The sequence below is a fragment of the Lynx canadensis genome, chromosome B3 (genome assembly GCF_007474595.2).
Source record: "Lynx canadensis isolate LIC74 chromosome B3, mLynCan4.pri.v2, whole genome shotgun sequence".
Taxonomy (NCBI): domain Eukaryota; kingdom Metazoa; phylum Chordata; class Mammalia; order Carnivora; family Felidae; genus Lynx; species Lynx canadensis.
This window is the reverse complement of record NC_044308.2, coordinates 82048525-82065734: the sequence shown is the minus strand read 5'-3', so window position 1 is coordinate 82065734 and position 17210 is coordinate 82048525. Positions and strand designations below refer to the sequence as shown.

Genomic DNA, 17210 nt, shown 5'->3' with positions numbered 1-17210 from the left:
TTACCCATTGTTTGCTTTTATTTAGAAAAATTAGATGAATATTTCAAAGAGTAAACATAATGTTAAACGACCACTACCCATCGCCTGCCGTATAAGCGTTTGTCACTAAGGAAAGGGAATGGGAAGTTTTGCCTTCACTTGAGGCATAAGGACACAAAGATGGGATAACCACCTAGATGCATGGTTGGGAATCAAGTTAAATTCAGTCTAGGGACTAAAAAGATGCATGTGGAACAAAAATCATGATGTATGAAAATTACTAACTCTAAAGCTTCACATTCCATATAAAAGGCCCTGTGTGTACATGTGTGGAGGCTTTATAATGACCAGAAAGATGTAACAGAAATAGGTAACATTAATTCGTTGAGGAATATAGTAAACGGGTCAGAATTAAGAGGGCAGTCTTTAGCATTAGCATGTCGGATTAATGCTGCTCTTTCCTTATTTAGCTGTGGTAAGCTCAAAGCAAGAGCCAAATTATAATTCATCCTGTCTTATGGTCTTTTACTACCAGGATAAGTATAACCAAATGACAAAACTATTTTTTATTTATAATCTGTTCCTCATAAATACATTAATACTGGGTAAGAGTTGGTTTAAGGCCAAAACTCTGCTAATGCAATGACCAGCAAAAAACATGCAAAATGTTCATGTGTGTGAATTGGCAGGGAAATAATCAGATATATCTACACCGCCTGCCTCATATCTGTAATGATATCTATAAGTACCCTAATGCATATGCATTCTAACTATTTGCACCATTCTCATTCATTATCTTAATGTTATTTCCAGAGCACCTACATCACAAAGCATGTCAACGTGAAGTTTTCAGGAATGTGATTTCAATTGAAACTCAGGCGAACAGCAAGCTCAAAATAAAATGAACAGACCATTTGGAGGCAGTATTTCATCTTATAAGTATCACAGCATTGTATGCAGTATATGAAACATTTATAAATCTTGAAGGTCAATCTGATAATGTAAATATTAATAATACATAAGGAAGTGAATATATGCAGTAATTTACAGCAATGCTTCTTCATTCTTAATAGTCTGGAGACATAAAGGCTTGCAATATTTCAGCAGGATTTACCTGCTTTGTGAGACGCAATAAGCTCGAGAAGTTGGTGTCCTTCCTCCTCCACGGCTTCCTTGAGAGCACAATGACTGTCTACATTCAACTTGAAACTCTGCAAGGAAAAATAGGAGCATCAAACCCTGGCAAGGCAGTTAAACATAAAACATCCATACAAAACCACTAGCTACTTTTTATCAAAAACCACACAGCCCAATTTACCCAATAGACAAACTCATTTGCAATACTAAAAGCTATTGATATTTGGGATCTGGGCTCAAAATGTTTCCATTAGATTAGCAGAGTGCATCTGTTTGGAAACAGCTGACAAATCGAGAAATTCATTAGGTTTTTATGAAAAGTCACATCCCGTAGGCTATATCAAGAGTAGCAGTGTTCTATAAAATACACTGCATTTCTACCAGCACATATGAGCGCTTTTCTTCACTTTTTAAAAATGTTAGTGATAGCACTATTTATGAAACCATAAAAAAATTGGCAGCATAAAATATATTAGCCTTATGTGTGCATATATAAATCCATTAATATAGTAGGGGTTGGATTCAGCAGTTTTCTCAGCTATCACGCAAACCAGAGAACATCAAGGTGGATTCAGGTGCTATACTGAGGAGTCAAATACTCTCCAAATCTTTGATTTTTAAAAGTTTATTTCTTACATTGTGACTCTCCTTTAAAAATAAATACATCAAGCACATCAGGGGCATTTTTCACTCACAATAGTCATCCAAAAACCAGAAACTGCTGGAATGGGGGAATCCCAACCCAGAGCTATTTCTTTCAGGAAGCGTTCTCTCATGCCTTACGTGGAGTTAATTCGCCCCTTCTCTCTGCTCCTTGTATGTGTTTCTACTACAGTATTTATCATACTGTATTCTGCTTTATTTCTACATTTGGCTACCAAATTACAAGCAATTTTAAAGAAATGCCAGTTTCACATTTATCTCCAAGATGTTCAATAAATTTGCAGAAATAATGGCTCTCTGTTGAACTAGACTGATAATACTCTCTGAAGGGGAAGGCTTCCATTTAGATATTTCAAGAACCACAGATGATTTTCCATTTCTGTAATGTTATAAGGCATTCCAACCATAGAATGTCCAAAGGAGAGCAATCATAGTAACCAATCTGTTGAATCAATGGTTACTCTTCAGGGTGAAAATCAATCCCTTGAGTTGATTAACTAGAACATGAATTTTGAAATACTATGTGCCAAATTTTGGCTTCTCCATGATAGGACTCCAAAAGCAATAGCCATATGGACTGCACTAAACTTAGTATTAAGAATATATAACAGAAGTTCAAGATGATACAAACCCAGTTAGAATGTAATTTGGATGAAAGAGGTTAAACAACCATAAATTGTGAAATCAGGTATCATTTATTCATGCATTCATTCATTTAAAAACCATGTATCATGCCTATTCCATACACTGGACTGATTAATACTGAGTAACAGTGATTTAAGGGGTTTAAAACATGACCTCAGGCATCAAAGGGCACCTGAACATGTAGGAGAACACAGGACAGCCTGAGTCATCTTGGATGTTCAGTAGTGAGTCTGGGTTCTCTTTATTTTAGAGGGTCTTTTTAAAGCTTGGAGGAAAAAGGAGAATAAAAGAAACTGGAACTTAAGGGACAGATCAAATCATCAAGTATAAAGGTAAGAATTTTGACTAAAAAAAGTTTTGACTCCAAAATGATGAACCATTTCATCTGACAAGAGGCATAAGAAATAGTAAATTTTTAGCCAAACATAATGGAAAGAGACAATATTAAGTTTCCCCAGGAGTTATTTATTCACTGTTTCTTGTATTGTCCTCGTTCAGCTACAGGTGTATGGTTGGATAAAAGAAAGCATGGCAAAGTATGGAAGCCTAATGTTTGTGGTCAATAAAAACAGTATAATATCTATGAAAAAATAAATGTTTACTATTTTGTAGCCAAAATATGGCTGCCTTTACTTTTTCCCACTGCAGTAGAAATCCTCAACTTGAAGCAATGTCACTCAGAAAAAGGCTCACATGTGTTTCAGGGAGAAGGGACAGGGAACAGAAAAACACTTGAGATCAACCCAAGAGCACCAAAATTTAGGAAGAAATCTTTTCTAGAGATATCCTCATAACTGTACATTTAGCCTAGTGCTCTCTCTGATTCTCTGTTTACTTACAACAGACTTGTGCTGAATGGTTAGTAATCATGAGCTTCTGAAGAGGTGCATCAGGCCTACGTCTCTGAGCAAAAGAGAAACTAAGGACCTGTGAGTAGGTTGGGTAATTTGAAGTAATTGAAGCCACGAGTATAGAATAGATGCAGCTGGGTCTGGTTCTGCCTCAAAATGATGTGGAAGCATTTGATTAGGCAAGTGGAAAAGATGAGATATTCATTATTAGGAAAAAGATAAGCTGATAAGCTTGATGCTGTAGAAAAGACCCATTTAATATGTCTATTACCCAAATAGCCCAATATTGCTTGATTTCAGGTGCACCCATTAACTATTAATAATATCAACTAAGGAATTCACAATGGACCTCTGAGAAGGCAGTCACGCAGGCATGCTAACAAAATTGCCAATGAAATTTCTGGCCGCTAAGGTCTGTAATAAGCTCTCCCCATTCTGCCCCTGCCTCTTCCCTAGGGAAGGAAGCTTAGACAAAAGGGTTTTATTTTCTTTCTTTTTCTTTTTCCTTGAACCTGATAGTTGGACACATTTCCATTCTTATGCTCCTGACACATTTCCTCAGCAATGCCTTATACTATAGAGTCCTTCTGCAACATCCACAGTACTCCCTGAAAATACAGGGCATTCTCTGAAGATTTAATTTATGGCAACCACATTGCAATAGGTGGGTACCACGTTCCTATGTCAGTGATTATATGAAATTCCATAAATATGAGTAGTCTGGGTTCTATGAGACACCAAATATCTTTTAGTATCTTCAAAGCAGCATGTAATTGAACATCTAGAAAACAGTTACTAAGGAAATGGAAAATACAGTGACTGAGACAAAGGATTATCAAAAAGATGGTACATCAGAGGTTGACCAATGGGTATCTCCATAACTGCAATCTCTAGCTTCACCAGCTTAGATAGATCTGAGTGCATTACTCCTTGGCAGGGTCTAAATTTGGGTAAGCACACTGACTGCTACTTTGTCCATGATCAGACTTCACAAAACAGATGAAATATTACATCTCATTCAATTCTATTCAAATTTCTGAAGAGCCCAGTTTGATGGAAGTATGGCAGTCATGTAGGTACGAAACGAAATCAAGGAAATGTATACTTTGATGGACAAAACTATGACAAATGGAAAGGATGATTACTCCAGGGGAATGAGAAGAAGAGATATGGATCTCCTGGTACAGGAGAGTGGGGAAGACTGTAATCACATTCAGAAGCTTACAGATACAAAGTTGCTAGCCTTAGCAGCATGTATCATGAACATAGACTTTCAATCATCCAATGAAATACTGTTAATGTCTGCCAGGTCCATCGAGGTCCATGAGTTTTGGAGTTGTTGGTAAACAATCAGAGAGGCCAAAAATAAGTTATTGAGTCTTTCCCGACCTAATTTTAGGTATTTTTTTAAAGCATAAATCAACACAATAGATATTTCATTGAAAAGCCTTTGCCAGGCCTATAGATACAAAAGGTAACACCACACTATCCTGGCACAAGCAGCGTATAATCTTTTTGGGTAAAAGAGAATTTAAAAAGCCAGTAGCTTCATACGACCCAGCATAGAATAAATGTGGAATTACGGTTTGGTTAGAGAATTAGAGAATGGTGGGCCTTAAGCAAAATGAATGATATGCCCTGCCAAATGAGATTTTTATTTTACTTTATTTTTTTAATTACAGTATTATGCTGTGAGAGATACCAAGACTGTGGGCTGTATTCCAAAGGAGTGTGGTAAAGGCTTGATACGTGCTCTGGGAACCCCAGCTGGGAGCCAGGTTCTACCGAGCCTTGCAGGGACCTTGTGGAGAAAGGACTGAAATGTATGCAGGCCTGGACATATCACTTATTGTAGCAGGAAATGGGGAGCCATAAGCAGCTTGGTGTGGCCGGGACAGGGTACAAGCAGGGGAGGTGGAAGTTGTGGCTACACGTGGTAATTAACTCCAAGGGCCTTGAAAGAGTTGGGGAAGAAGATGTCAGCAACACTGGAGAATGCCTGATGTAGTTCTGTGTTCTAGAAGGATCTCTCTGGCTGTTGTGTAGAGTTGATTTTGAAAGGGCAGACTGGAGACAAGGAGGCCATTTAGGAGGCTGCTATGGTAATAGAGGCCAGATGTTTCTGCACGCTCACATTTTTTTTAATTAAAAAAAGGTATGGTTTTCTTCTAAATGAATGAAAGAAGAAAAAAATGGAGAAAATCTTCTGTCTTTTTAAGTTTTTCTCAGTGTGTGAGAGCAGCATGTGCCAGAATTTAGTTCTTTGGCTGTTCTGATGATAAATACCAGAGGTTATTAGTCAGGAGTCTCCCAATGTGAAAGACATATTGAACTGATGAACTTTTACTCCCACTGTCATTTTAAAGAGATGGTATATATGCTGATGAATAAGGCACTTGATGACACTTTTTCTTCACACAAAAGATTTTTACTACCCTGAGAAAATGAAAACTTGCTTTTTTACAAGGGCAGGAGGAAGAATGTGTGTTCAGTCAGAAAAAGCAGAGGCTTAAAAAGTCACCTGCTACCTGCCTCAGGCCATCTTTGCCCAGGCTCCACTCTGAGCTATGCCTACCACCATGCTGCATTCCCACAGAGGCTCCTGCTGAGGAAGAAAGCCACTATCCCCTGTGCCGAGCCTGGGAGCTCCTCTTCTCCTTTGCCCAGTGCCATCGACAGAGGATGATCATCTGGTCCTCAAAATATAAAATATACTTTCCAAATGACACATGTGCCAAGAACTGAAAGATTTTTATGAGTAAACACTTCTTTGTTTAAGAACCTCCTAAGGGGCATCTGGGTGGCTCAGTCAGGTAAGCGTCCGACTTCGGCTCAGGTCATGATCTCACGGATTGTGGGTTTGAGTCTGGCATCGTGCTCTGTGCTGACAGCTCAGCGCCGGGAGCCTGCTTTGGATTCTGGGTCTCCCTCTCTCTCTGACCCTCCCCCACTCGTGTTCTGTCTCTTTCTTTCTCTCTCTCTCTCTCTCGAAAATAAATAAACATTAAAAGAAAAGAAAAGAAAAAAGAACCACCTTAGGGGCGCCTGGGTAGCTTAGTCAGTTAAGGTGTCCTACTCTTGATTTCAGCTCAGGTCATGATCTCATGGTTTGTGAGATCAAGCCCCAAGTTGAGCTCTGTGCTGACAGCACAGAGCCCTGCTTGGGATTCTCTCTCTCACTGTCCTTCTCCAGCTCAGGCTTTCTCACTCTCAAAAATAAATAAATGAACTTAAAAAAAATCCTAAAAAAAAAAAAAAAACTTCCTAAAAACTTGATATTATACAGCCATTCAAATGAAGACTATGAAATAATGTGAAAAGTACACAGAACAGAACACATTACAAGCCAAAAAAGAAGATTCAAAACTATATCTATGGTAACAGTATAGCTTGTAAATGAATAGTCCCAGTGCACAGGAACAGAAGACTGTAGGGAAACACAACAAAATGTTAACATCATTTGCGCAGGGTAGAACTTGCAGGTAACAGAGTCTAATCTTACGGAATGAGTTCTCAGTGCTTTAGCTTTACAAAACATAAAATGAAAATAACACTAACTTCTAGGTTATTGTAAGAATTAGAGATAATGATTGTAAAGCACTGAAGCAGTGCCCAGAAATAAGTGGAACTAAAGAGAAATCATTACGACTTTTAAGTTCATTTTCTCTATTTTCCAAATGTGCTGTGTAGTAAATGGTACTTCATGCCATCTTTAGGTGACAAGTAGCACTTATTGTTGAGGCTCTATCAACTCTTTGAGTGCAGACACCAATCACGTTCTCTTTGCTTTAGTGCCACCATCCAGCACAGGCCTGCCCACACCAGGCACCAAAAGATCGGTGCTGCTACCTGAGATTTGGGAAGAGGGTGCACAGGCTGAGAGGCCGATGATTTGGGGCTTCCTTTCGCCTCAAGTGTGCGCTCTTGGGTGAATCATCTAACCCTTCTGGGCTTCTGTTTCCTTCTCTACAGTCCAGGCATTTGGACTCAATATTTTCCAGTCCTTGGACACTTTGATTTTATCTTTCAGCCAGGCAGCTAAGGATAGGTGGCTGGGGAGACTTTTTATTTATTCTAAACTAGAAAATTTTCAAAGGGGGAAGAATCCCAAAGGCCATCTAACCATTCATCTACCCTAGAGCAGCTCTGTCCCTCAACCATCCTGGGCAGATGTGTTCATTCTATTTTTAACTATCTCCAGGGAAGTCTCTTCTAACTTCTCATCCTGAGTCCGCAACATTTCTTCTCAGGAATTTAAGAGCTCTGTGAAAAGCAGCACGAGCTTTCCTCTGCTTCAGATTCTTTTGCCAAGTCATCTCTCCAGTGTAGGAGTTGGAAATCAGAAACATCGTGAGAATATGCCAACAAAATCCACACGTCCAATCACTCACCGAGTCCTGCCAATTTATTTCCCCAACCTCAACTCTTCCATATTGACTAACACTGCCTTAGATTCAGGCCTTCATATCACTCCTTGCTAGGATGACTTCAACAATCTTTTGTCATGGTCCCTCAAAACTACAGTTATTCCTTATTTGTCACATGCCTGTCAAGGTGCAGACATTGTCCTAAGCATGTAGGATGTGGCTGTAAATTAGGTGAATATAGCCCCTGGCCGCACAGAGCTCACAGTCTAATGAGGGATGGAAGATGTGCATCTTATAAACAGTCAGTTGCCAGCAATTGTGTCAAGGAGGCCATGACATAATGTAGGTGCTGGTGACAGCACAAACTCTGGAAATGGACAGCCTGGGTTCAAATCTCAGCTCCTCCATCACCCACTGTGTGACTCTGGGCAACCTCTGGGTACACAGCTTCTTCAACTGTAAAAAGGGAGAAATGTTAGTGCCTACTTCATGAGGTTACTGTGGAAAACAAATGCCTTGTTACCCTAGAACAGAGCCTGGCATATGGTAATAGCTCAATAAAACATCTTACACATAATGGCCTGCCCCGAAAACAACTCTGAAAAAGATGCTCCTTCTCTCAAAATCCTCTAATGGTTTCCCAGTGTTGCAGGATAAGGTCCTTTCTCTATCATGACCTATAGGGTCTTCTAGAATCCTAGCCAAGTCTGCTTCTCAGGTCTAACGTCCTCCTTGAAATGTGCCTGAACTGCTTAAAGTTTCCAGCTTACACCAGCCATCTTGCTCCTCTGAGACTCTGGTCTTGCTGCTACTTCTGACGAAGACTGGCAGGGACAGTCCTCCCCTTCCCCTGGTTAAGCCCTGCTCACCCTTTAAGATTTATCTCCGGTGTCAATCTCTCTAGCGAGTTTTCCCTGACTTTCTTCTGCCTTCTGGGCTTCCACATTCTCCTCAGCACCCATGGTACCTGTGCAGACCTCAAGACTCTACTTACTACAATGTTGGGTAATTATTGGCGATGCATTTGCTTCCCATACATGAGTTCCTCGAGTTCCTTCTCACTCATTTTTGAATCCACAGTGCCTAGGACAGTGCCTGGTACACAGGACACACCTAACGAATGTTCGCAGAACAAATAAACATTTGTACCAAAAACCTTCCATGTAGCGTTCAAACTGTGTATGGCACTTTGGGAGATACTGGTATAGTCACTCTTCACTTGAAAGTGGTTGATAAATGTCCCCAAATTTTACTCAGTGAACACCATGTAAATGAGCTGTCATGTTCCTTCACTTACAAAATTATTTGCCAATTACACTTAGATGATCCCAGTGTAATTACCATGTAAACTGTACCCTGGCTGAGATAGCCTAAATCATCAATTCAACTTTACCCTCTCATCATATGGTACTTACCATATAATTAAATAAATGGTCAGCCACCACCACAATTGTATATCTCCCCAACAAAACGAAGTGGCTACATTTGCAACTGATTTATCAGTTATGACAACATGCAACACACCTCCAGGTATAATATCAGAAGCTTAAAAAATGTAAAAGCTCTATGTGGTCTTGAGGGAAAAAATGCCAAGTTTATGATAAAAAATATAAGCATTATAAAAAATTTGTTTTCCTTAAAAAAAGAAGAAGCACTAAGATATAAAGACAAAAATCCTCATTCTTCCTGAGAAGACTCCCTTCCTAAAACCTCAGTTAATAAAAACATTTCCAAGCATTTGAAAGTGAATTTAGCTCTTCAAACAAATCACAATTTCTTTCAAACAAACAGTTGCATTTTCTGTGTGTGTGTGGAAGGTAAATGTGTTTTACTAAGGTTGACATTCTTTTCTGACAGACTTGCTAATATCTTATGCGAGAATTAGATACATGGGAGAGATCCTAAATGTTGACAGTACCTCTTAGCGAGCAAATTTTCATTTGCTCTTCCGGATGCCACCTTCACACCTGGCACAGGTGATCACATTGACTTCCTAGCATGGCCACATTAGGCCAAACAGATTCTCAAACAGAGGTTCTGTCTAAAGGGACTATTTGACTTCCAGAACACAGTGCTCTGAGGCTCTGATTGAAAAAGAGGTCAATGCTGGCCCAAATATCCCTCAACCCCCTGCAGTGGAATAATTGATGTGCAGCAGCCCCTACAGATGTGGAGTCACCAAGGTGATGGATGGATATAAGTATATTATTCACATGTACATCTGCTAATATACAGGTCCCAGTGCAAACACCAAGACTTAAGAATATTATGTGGATTTAGGACAATCCCTGAAGGACTCCAGTTCCATTAAAAATTTGTTTGGCAGCCTGGGGCAGATCTATTCCAACTCCCACATGCTTCGTGCGTTTGAGAGGGGGAACCAAACTCCTTTAAAAATAAATTTAATAAATTTTGTAATGTCAAATCATTAACATCCTGTCTAGTCATTTATTCTTTGTATTTTGAAACAGTAACATTAACCTGTGGAATTTTTTCAAATCTTTCTAATATCTGAGTTAACATTTTTATTTTCCTTGTGTTTTCTGCCAAAGGAAATGAATTATGTCCTGAAAACAGAAGAAAGCATTCCCATTTTTTTCCCTCTATAGGCCTTTCTCTTGTCACAAATATACCAGACAATACCCAGAAAACTCTGTGACCAGATTCCATTTTGGTTTGGAAATAGTAGAGGAAACAATTTAACTTGCAGACATTCTCAGTTATTGTTTGCTGATTTACAATATTAGTTATAATTTGCTGCCTGTAATGGTTGTAACACTGCTCTTACAAATGCTCATTCATTCCTCCAGCAGATATTTTTAGTACCTATTATGCACAGGCTGGGTGTCAGAGGAGACAGCAAAGAGACACGCAAGCCGTCCCCTCAAGTAGGTGACAGTCTGGGTGTACGGGAAGAAATCCAACTTCTCCTGCCACATATTCTTCTCATGTCTCCAACGAAAATGCTCACGATTCCCCTGAAATGAACCAAGTATCCTCACATACAACATGTTTATCTGGTCTTCACAACAATCCTCAGTAGATACGGCAGATCTATTTCAGGCCTGAAGTTCTTACCTTAATATCCCTTATATTGGATAAACTGCTTCAAGGGTCCAAAATTCCATGTCATGCAGTAGGTAAATAGAATGTGCACATGTGTCTCTCCAGGAAGAGAGGTGGCACCCTGACTTAGCTGAGTTAGGACATGCGCTGGCTTTTGTCCAGTGTCCAGCAGCCTGTGTTTGAACCCTCATAGTGCAAAGCCAGTCTACAAAATTTCTCTTCAGCCCTTGGTATGTCACTGCCCTAAACAGGAAGTGTTTAACAAGTGTGGTGTTTCCCTGGCATTCTAATTGAAAACAGTCATTACATCCTAAAAAGAGCAATAAACAAAATAATAAATTAGTAAAATGTTTTGCCACCAATAATTTCCAAAATGATAAGAAGTATTGGGTATCATGGCTCAAGTGCTTAAACCGAGTTCAGTTAAAAGTACATTCCCAGGTGCTGTGAGCAATTCGGGACTCCTAACCTGAAAATGGAAGACAATGCTATATGTCTCCTAGAGGTACAGAATTAGTTACACGAGCAAAGGAATGTGGTCCAGGACTTTTTACATGTCCAAAATGAGCCTCCTGTCCACACACATCCTTACAAATTCGCGACAGACTTTTCCATTCCCAAGCCACCAAAGGAAGCAACTCAAGGCTGGGAGCTGAGTGTTTTAAATCCCCCAAAGAGAAGTAACGCTGCTCCCTACTAAACTCTCAGCTAGTTACCTTAAACTGATGGAAATCAAGGGGAACAAGCAAATGGAACTTCAAAGCTCCTATGAGGCCACCAGCTCTGCTCAGCAAGGCTCAGGGAAGTGGCGGCCAAACTCACACAGCTTGGGCTTTTGAAGTCTAACCGACTGTCTCCCATTAGCTGGGCAATACAGCCGCTGCTGTACAGTGGCAGTTGCTGGTCTTGTGAAGCTCTGCTTTCTTGGGCCAGGACTGCCTCTCATCTCAGCAGAGAAAGGTAGCCAGGGAGCAGTGGGCACCAGGAAGTGGGAAAAAGGAAAGCCCATCATCCCTTAACTTCGAGCAGTGAAAAATGGAGCAGACATAGAGACAGGAGAGCAAACAAAAGAAAAACAGCTGAATGTATTTTGAGAAATTTTCTTGTATGGCTAAAAGCTCTGTGAGAAGTATATTGTTTTATTTAAATGAAACAAATGAAAACTATTTAATAAAACAATGTAACATGAAGTTCTAAATATAGATGATACATGCATGGAAGTATCTGTGTGGAGATTTTGTTAGCCAGGAACATTAGCAGTTTAATCCAGTCTGTCTTTATAAATAGGGTAATGGCACAGTAAGGAAATATTTTCAAACCTTTCAAAGGTACCAAGATAGAAGCATTGTTTGCAGGATTTGGTGTTTTTGTGCCACCTTGTGGTAGCCACCTCAAATTGCAGGTACCAATCCTAAAATAAACAACTAAGTTCTAGAAGGTGGGCTTTAAAAGCTACCCCTATAAACACAGACTCAACCTCTGTATACACATCAACATGGACCCTACCACTTTTCCAGACCTATGGCAAAAGCTTCCCCAAGAGTATGGAAGACTCTCATCACATGGGTGGCCTGAGCTGCTGCTGTAGACAGACACTAAGGGGCCAACAAGAAGATTTCCAACTAATTAAAAAAAACAAAAAACAAAAAACTGAATGTTCATTGCAGTATTATTTGTAAAAGCATAAATAAGGAGGCAACTTAAATGGCCATCATGATGGGAATGATTAAATAAATTGTGGTACATCCACACAATAAAATATTAAGGAGCTGCTAAAATGAAAATGTGTAGTAGATCTTCATGTACTGACAGAAGGATGACTGCGATATCTTTAGGCACAAAAAGCAAGTCATTCAACAGTATGTATAATATGAATTTTAAAAATTCTTAAAATGTATGCACTGTTACATAAAGAGGTCCAGAAGGATATAGAACAAACTGTTTATGTGGGTTATCTAAGGGAGGGTAAGACTTTTTACTTTTATTTTTATGCTCTTTTATATGGCTTGAATTTTCTCCAGTGAATATAATGTTTTTCTCCAACTAGAGTGCAATAATATCAGCAGTTGCATGAAAGTCCACCTTCAGCACATGCCCCTGATGGTCAATGAGTTCTTGTAACATCTGCCCCCTCTTTCCCATGTAAAAACTCCTTGTAATGTTCACATTCACTGGTTTCACACACCCCCAGAAGGCCATAGAGATTCAGTCCCACTCCACACAGAGAAGCTTCCTGCCAATTTCCACACTCTGCAATACATTCAAGTCTTGGTCAGATTTCTGTCAGCTGTGGGGTATCAGGCCTTGCTGTGGTGTTCTTGAGGATATTAGGGAGACTAGGGAAAAATGAAATAGACATTGGCAATGAAGTTTCTAACTATTCAAGAGACAGCATCAAAAAGACAACTCTGATCCTTCCCCTTCTCATTAATCTATCCCCTCTCCTCTGTTCTTACCTAAGTCCCACCTGACCTTAACTCACATCCTCTCCAGGTTTCTCATGGCTTGTACATCACTTACTCCATGCATTCTACAAAAGCTTCCCTGATCTTAGGTTTGTTCCACCCATGCCTAGGTAAGCAAGCTCCCTGGAATACACTGGTCTTTCCAGGACTGGAATCTGAACATGCTTTTGCCATGGGTAGAGAGACCTGTTGCATGCTTATCAGCCTGGCTTTGAGGTCTGCCAAAGCCTAGATTCCTCAAACTGTTGAGATATCCGGGTTCTTCTGGAACAGAATTCCAAAAATAGCATATTTTTAACACACTTTCTATTCACATCACAGACCAGGGACTCATTTCCTTAATATATACAAAGGTCCCATAAATCTTGAAGCAAAAAGCCAATGACCCAACAGAAAAAATAGGCTAAGAATATGAACAGTTTTCAGAAAAGAAACACAAATGACTCCTAAAAATATGAAGAGGTACTCAACTCCACTTATAATACAAGAAATACAAACTAAACTACAATGAGTTGCCATTTGTAACTATCAAAGGAACAAAGATCAACCAATGTGATAACATACTTCAATATCAAGGATGTGCAGATAGGGCGTTCTCATGCCTTGCTGAGTATAAATTGGTACAATCTCTATCAAGGACAATTTGGCAAGACATAAAAATTTTAAATGTGCAAAACTTTGACCCAGAAATTTCATATGTAAGATATTTATTCTAAGGATATACTTAAAAGAATACAAGATGATGAATATCCAAGGATATGCACTGAAGCACTGTTTAAAATTTTTAAAAAGACTGCAAACAACCTATGTTTTCATCAATAAAGAACTGGCTAAATGAATTATGGCATATTCATAAATGGAACATTATGCAGCCATTCAAAAGCATAAAGTAGTTCTACATTTACTGATTTTGAATTATTGTTAGCATAAACCAAGGGACCATAGTTAAGTACACATATGCATTTGTTTTCAGATACCATGACTACCTCTGAAAGACTATAAAGAAACAAGTAACACTGGTTGCCTCAGAGCAAGAGAATTGGTAACTGGGTGAACAGAGGTAGGAGGCTTACTTTTGACTTTCTACTTTTTTACTAGCTTCTTTTATTTACCTTTAGAATTTTGTGTTATATTCATATATTAGTAAGTAAAAAAATCACATTAAAGAAATTGATAATGTTGTCTGCACTAGCTTATCTTTCAAATATTATATTCAAATACATTTTCTATTATCCCCATAGTTATTTTCTCTCTAAGCCATGGACCTCATCCAGTTAATCTATGTCAAACTGACCCTAACCTAATGGAATTTACATTTGATTCATGTCATTCTCCTGTTTTAAAATAAAATCAAACTGTCACTTAGTCCCTTTGCTCCCAAAGAAATGTTCAATCCAATAAAAAGACACTCAGTCTCCTTCACCATCTGACCATCAACCTCAACCTGGTTCTCAGCCACATGACGTGGTTCACCACACCTTCCTTACTTGCCCATAAAATTTCCTTCCATCTCTTCTCCTCCCCTCTCTATCCAGCAAATCATGTATGTCCTGTGAGGTCTACATCCAATTACTTCTTTGAGTCTTCTTTACTCTCAGGAAGGACTAATAAAACTTCTCTCTGTGCTCCTAAGAGTACTTTGTGTCTCCTGCAAGAAGTTGACTGATCAAAATTATATTACATTTATCAGAGGGCTTGTGTGGCTTAGTCAATTAAGTGTGTGACTCTTGATCTCGGCTCAGGTCATGATCTCATGGTTTGTGAGATCAAGCCCTGCATCAGGCTCTGTGCTATGCTGACAGCACAGAGCCTGCTTGGAATTGTCTCTCCCTGCCCCTCCCACTATTGCCCATGTGCACATACACACACACTCTCTCTCTCTCTCTCTCAAAATAAATAAACTTTAAAAAATTATATTACATTTATCATTTATGGCTCTATAGATGACTACATTTTACCTATGGGCATGTCCCTCAGATTGCAAATCCCTGGGAGGAAGAAGCCAAACTCATTCATCATGTATTCCTGGTACCCACATAACTGCCTGGCACTCACAGGTGCTTGATATACATGAACTCATCACCACCATTTCCCCCATGTTTTCTCATCCATCAAGCTGAATGAAGAATATTGTTTCTCTAATGCTATTTCTATGTGGTTGGCTAATGTTTGCCCAACATGACATGGTACCACCTATGCAAATTTATCTCCCAAGTTTAATACAGGCTCTGTGCTAAGTTCTTTGTCCTAACTCTTACACAGCTATCTGGGGTCAGCTAGACTTTGCTTTCTCCAACTAGATATCTGATTGGCTGTATACTGAAAAATCTATTGGCCTGTTTTCCTACAATTGGTTTCATATGATATGGTGCCCATTTGGTGAATTAGGCATACATAAAAACCACTTGGGAGATGAGAATTATGTTTTCAGAAGCAAATGGACATGAAATGAAATCTCTAGAGGGAGAAGTTGCTGTCCTTCTCTGCTGCTTTACTCTTAAGCATGCTAAGATATTATAAATTATCTTAAAGGAAAAAATATAAATAGTCTGCCCAGAACTATTTATGATTCTTCTATTTATGATGCATCCAGTCAAATGTAGCTTTTGGTAACTTCTGTTTCTTAAGCCACTAAAAAAAGGTGATAAGTGGGGCGCCTGGGTGGCGCAGTCGGTTAAGCGTCCGACTTCAGCCAGGTCACGATCTCGTGGTCCGTGAGTTCGAGCCCCGCGTCGGGCTCTGGGCTGATGGCTCGGAGCCTGGAGCCTGTTTCCGATTCTGTGTCTCCCTCTCTCTCTGTCCCTCCCCTGTTCATGCTCTGTCTCTCTCTGTCCCAAAAATAAATAAACGTTGAAAAAAAAATTTAAAAAAAAAAAGGTGATAAGAGAAACAGCCTAAAGGTCCAAAATCTGTCGATGAAGATTTATGTGATAAATCTCTATAATGGAATATTGTTCAGCAATCAAAATGAAAAAACAGTTGAAATATGTAACATACAAATAAGTATGCTGGGTGAAAGAAACCAAAGTATGCTGGGTGAAAAAATAACCAGATGAATGGGAGTGGGAGGGGGAGAGAGAGAGAGAGAGAGAGAAGGAGAGAGGGAGAGAGAGAGAGGGAGAGAAGGAGAGAGAGAGAGAGGAGACGAGAATAAAAGAGAGAGAGAGGACACACATTGTTTGACTTCTTTTATGTGAAATTCTAGAAAGTGCAAAATAATCTTCATAATAACAGAAAGCAGATCAGTGATTGCTTAGGGGTTAGGGAAAGGCCAGGAGGGAAAGGAGGAAGGAATTACAAAGGGTCAGGAGGAAGCTTTTGGAGGTGATGGATATGTTCACTATCTTGGTTGTGAGGATAGTTTTATGGGTGCATACATTTGTCAGTTTGTTGAAACTTGTAGGCATATGTATTTTAAATACATACAATTTATTACATGTCAATTATACTCCAATAAAGTTCTTTAAAAAAAAGTTGACAGAGGTGAAGAAGAAGGGAATCTGTCCAAAAACATATGTATACAATACTGTTATGAAAGTGATTTTCAAAGAAGAGGGATGTTCACTACTTGCAGAATACCTTTCCAGAATGACATTTTCCTGAGAATGTCATTTTCGAGGAAGACAGGAATTGTATTTTTGAAAGGAGCAGCCAGGTTGCAAGCAGATGATTAATTATCATGGAAAATCATTGATGTATCATCGCAATTTCACAGTATTTCTTACAGTTAAAATAAAGCTCTTTCATATCTCTCATAAAGGTATTGTGAAGCTTTAATTGATTTGTGTTGGTAAAAACCCTTGGTTACCGTCATGGAAAATAATTGAATTAAACATCAAAATATAAATGTACAACTTTTGTTATTGTTTTTATGTTTGTTTTTCTTTACAATGATCATTGCAGGGTGCCAACTATTCTAACACATGATTAAACCAGGGAAGACACTGGACTCAAGGGCTTGCACATCTGCTGATTTAATGTTAAATTATAGAATCTATAAAGGTGCTTAAAGAAACCTGTATAGCTATCTCTACATC

The 17210-nt window shown here is 39.1% G+C and overlaps 1 protein-coding gene across 3 annotated transcripts in view; it reads right to left on the bottom strand.

The window, feature by feature from the left end:
• Positions 1 to 17210, bottom strand: part of AKAP6 (A-kinase anchoring protein 6) — a 481187-nt gene that overhangs the window by 226564 nt on the left and 237413 nt on the right. For all 3 annotated transcript variants that reach the window (XM_030318904.1, XM_030318903.1, XM_030318906.1), the window contains exon 6: positions 1094 to 1190. In XM_030318904.1, the coding sequence (XP_030174764.1) occupies positions 1094 to 1190 (97 nt within the window). The remainder of the gene's footprint in view (positions 1 to 1093; positions 1191 to 17210) is intronic.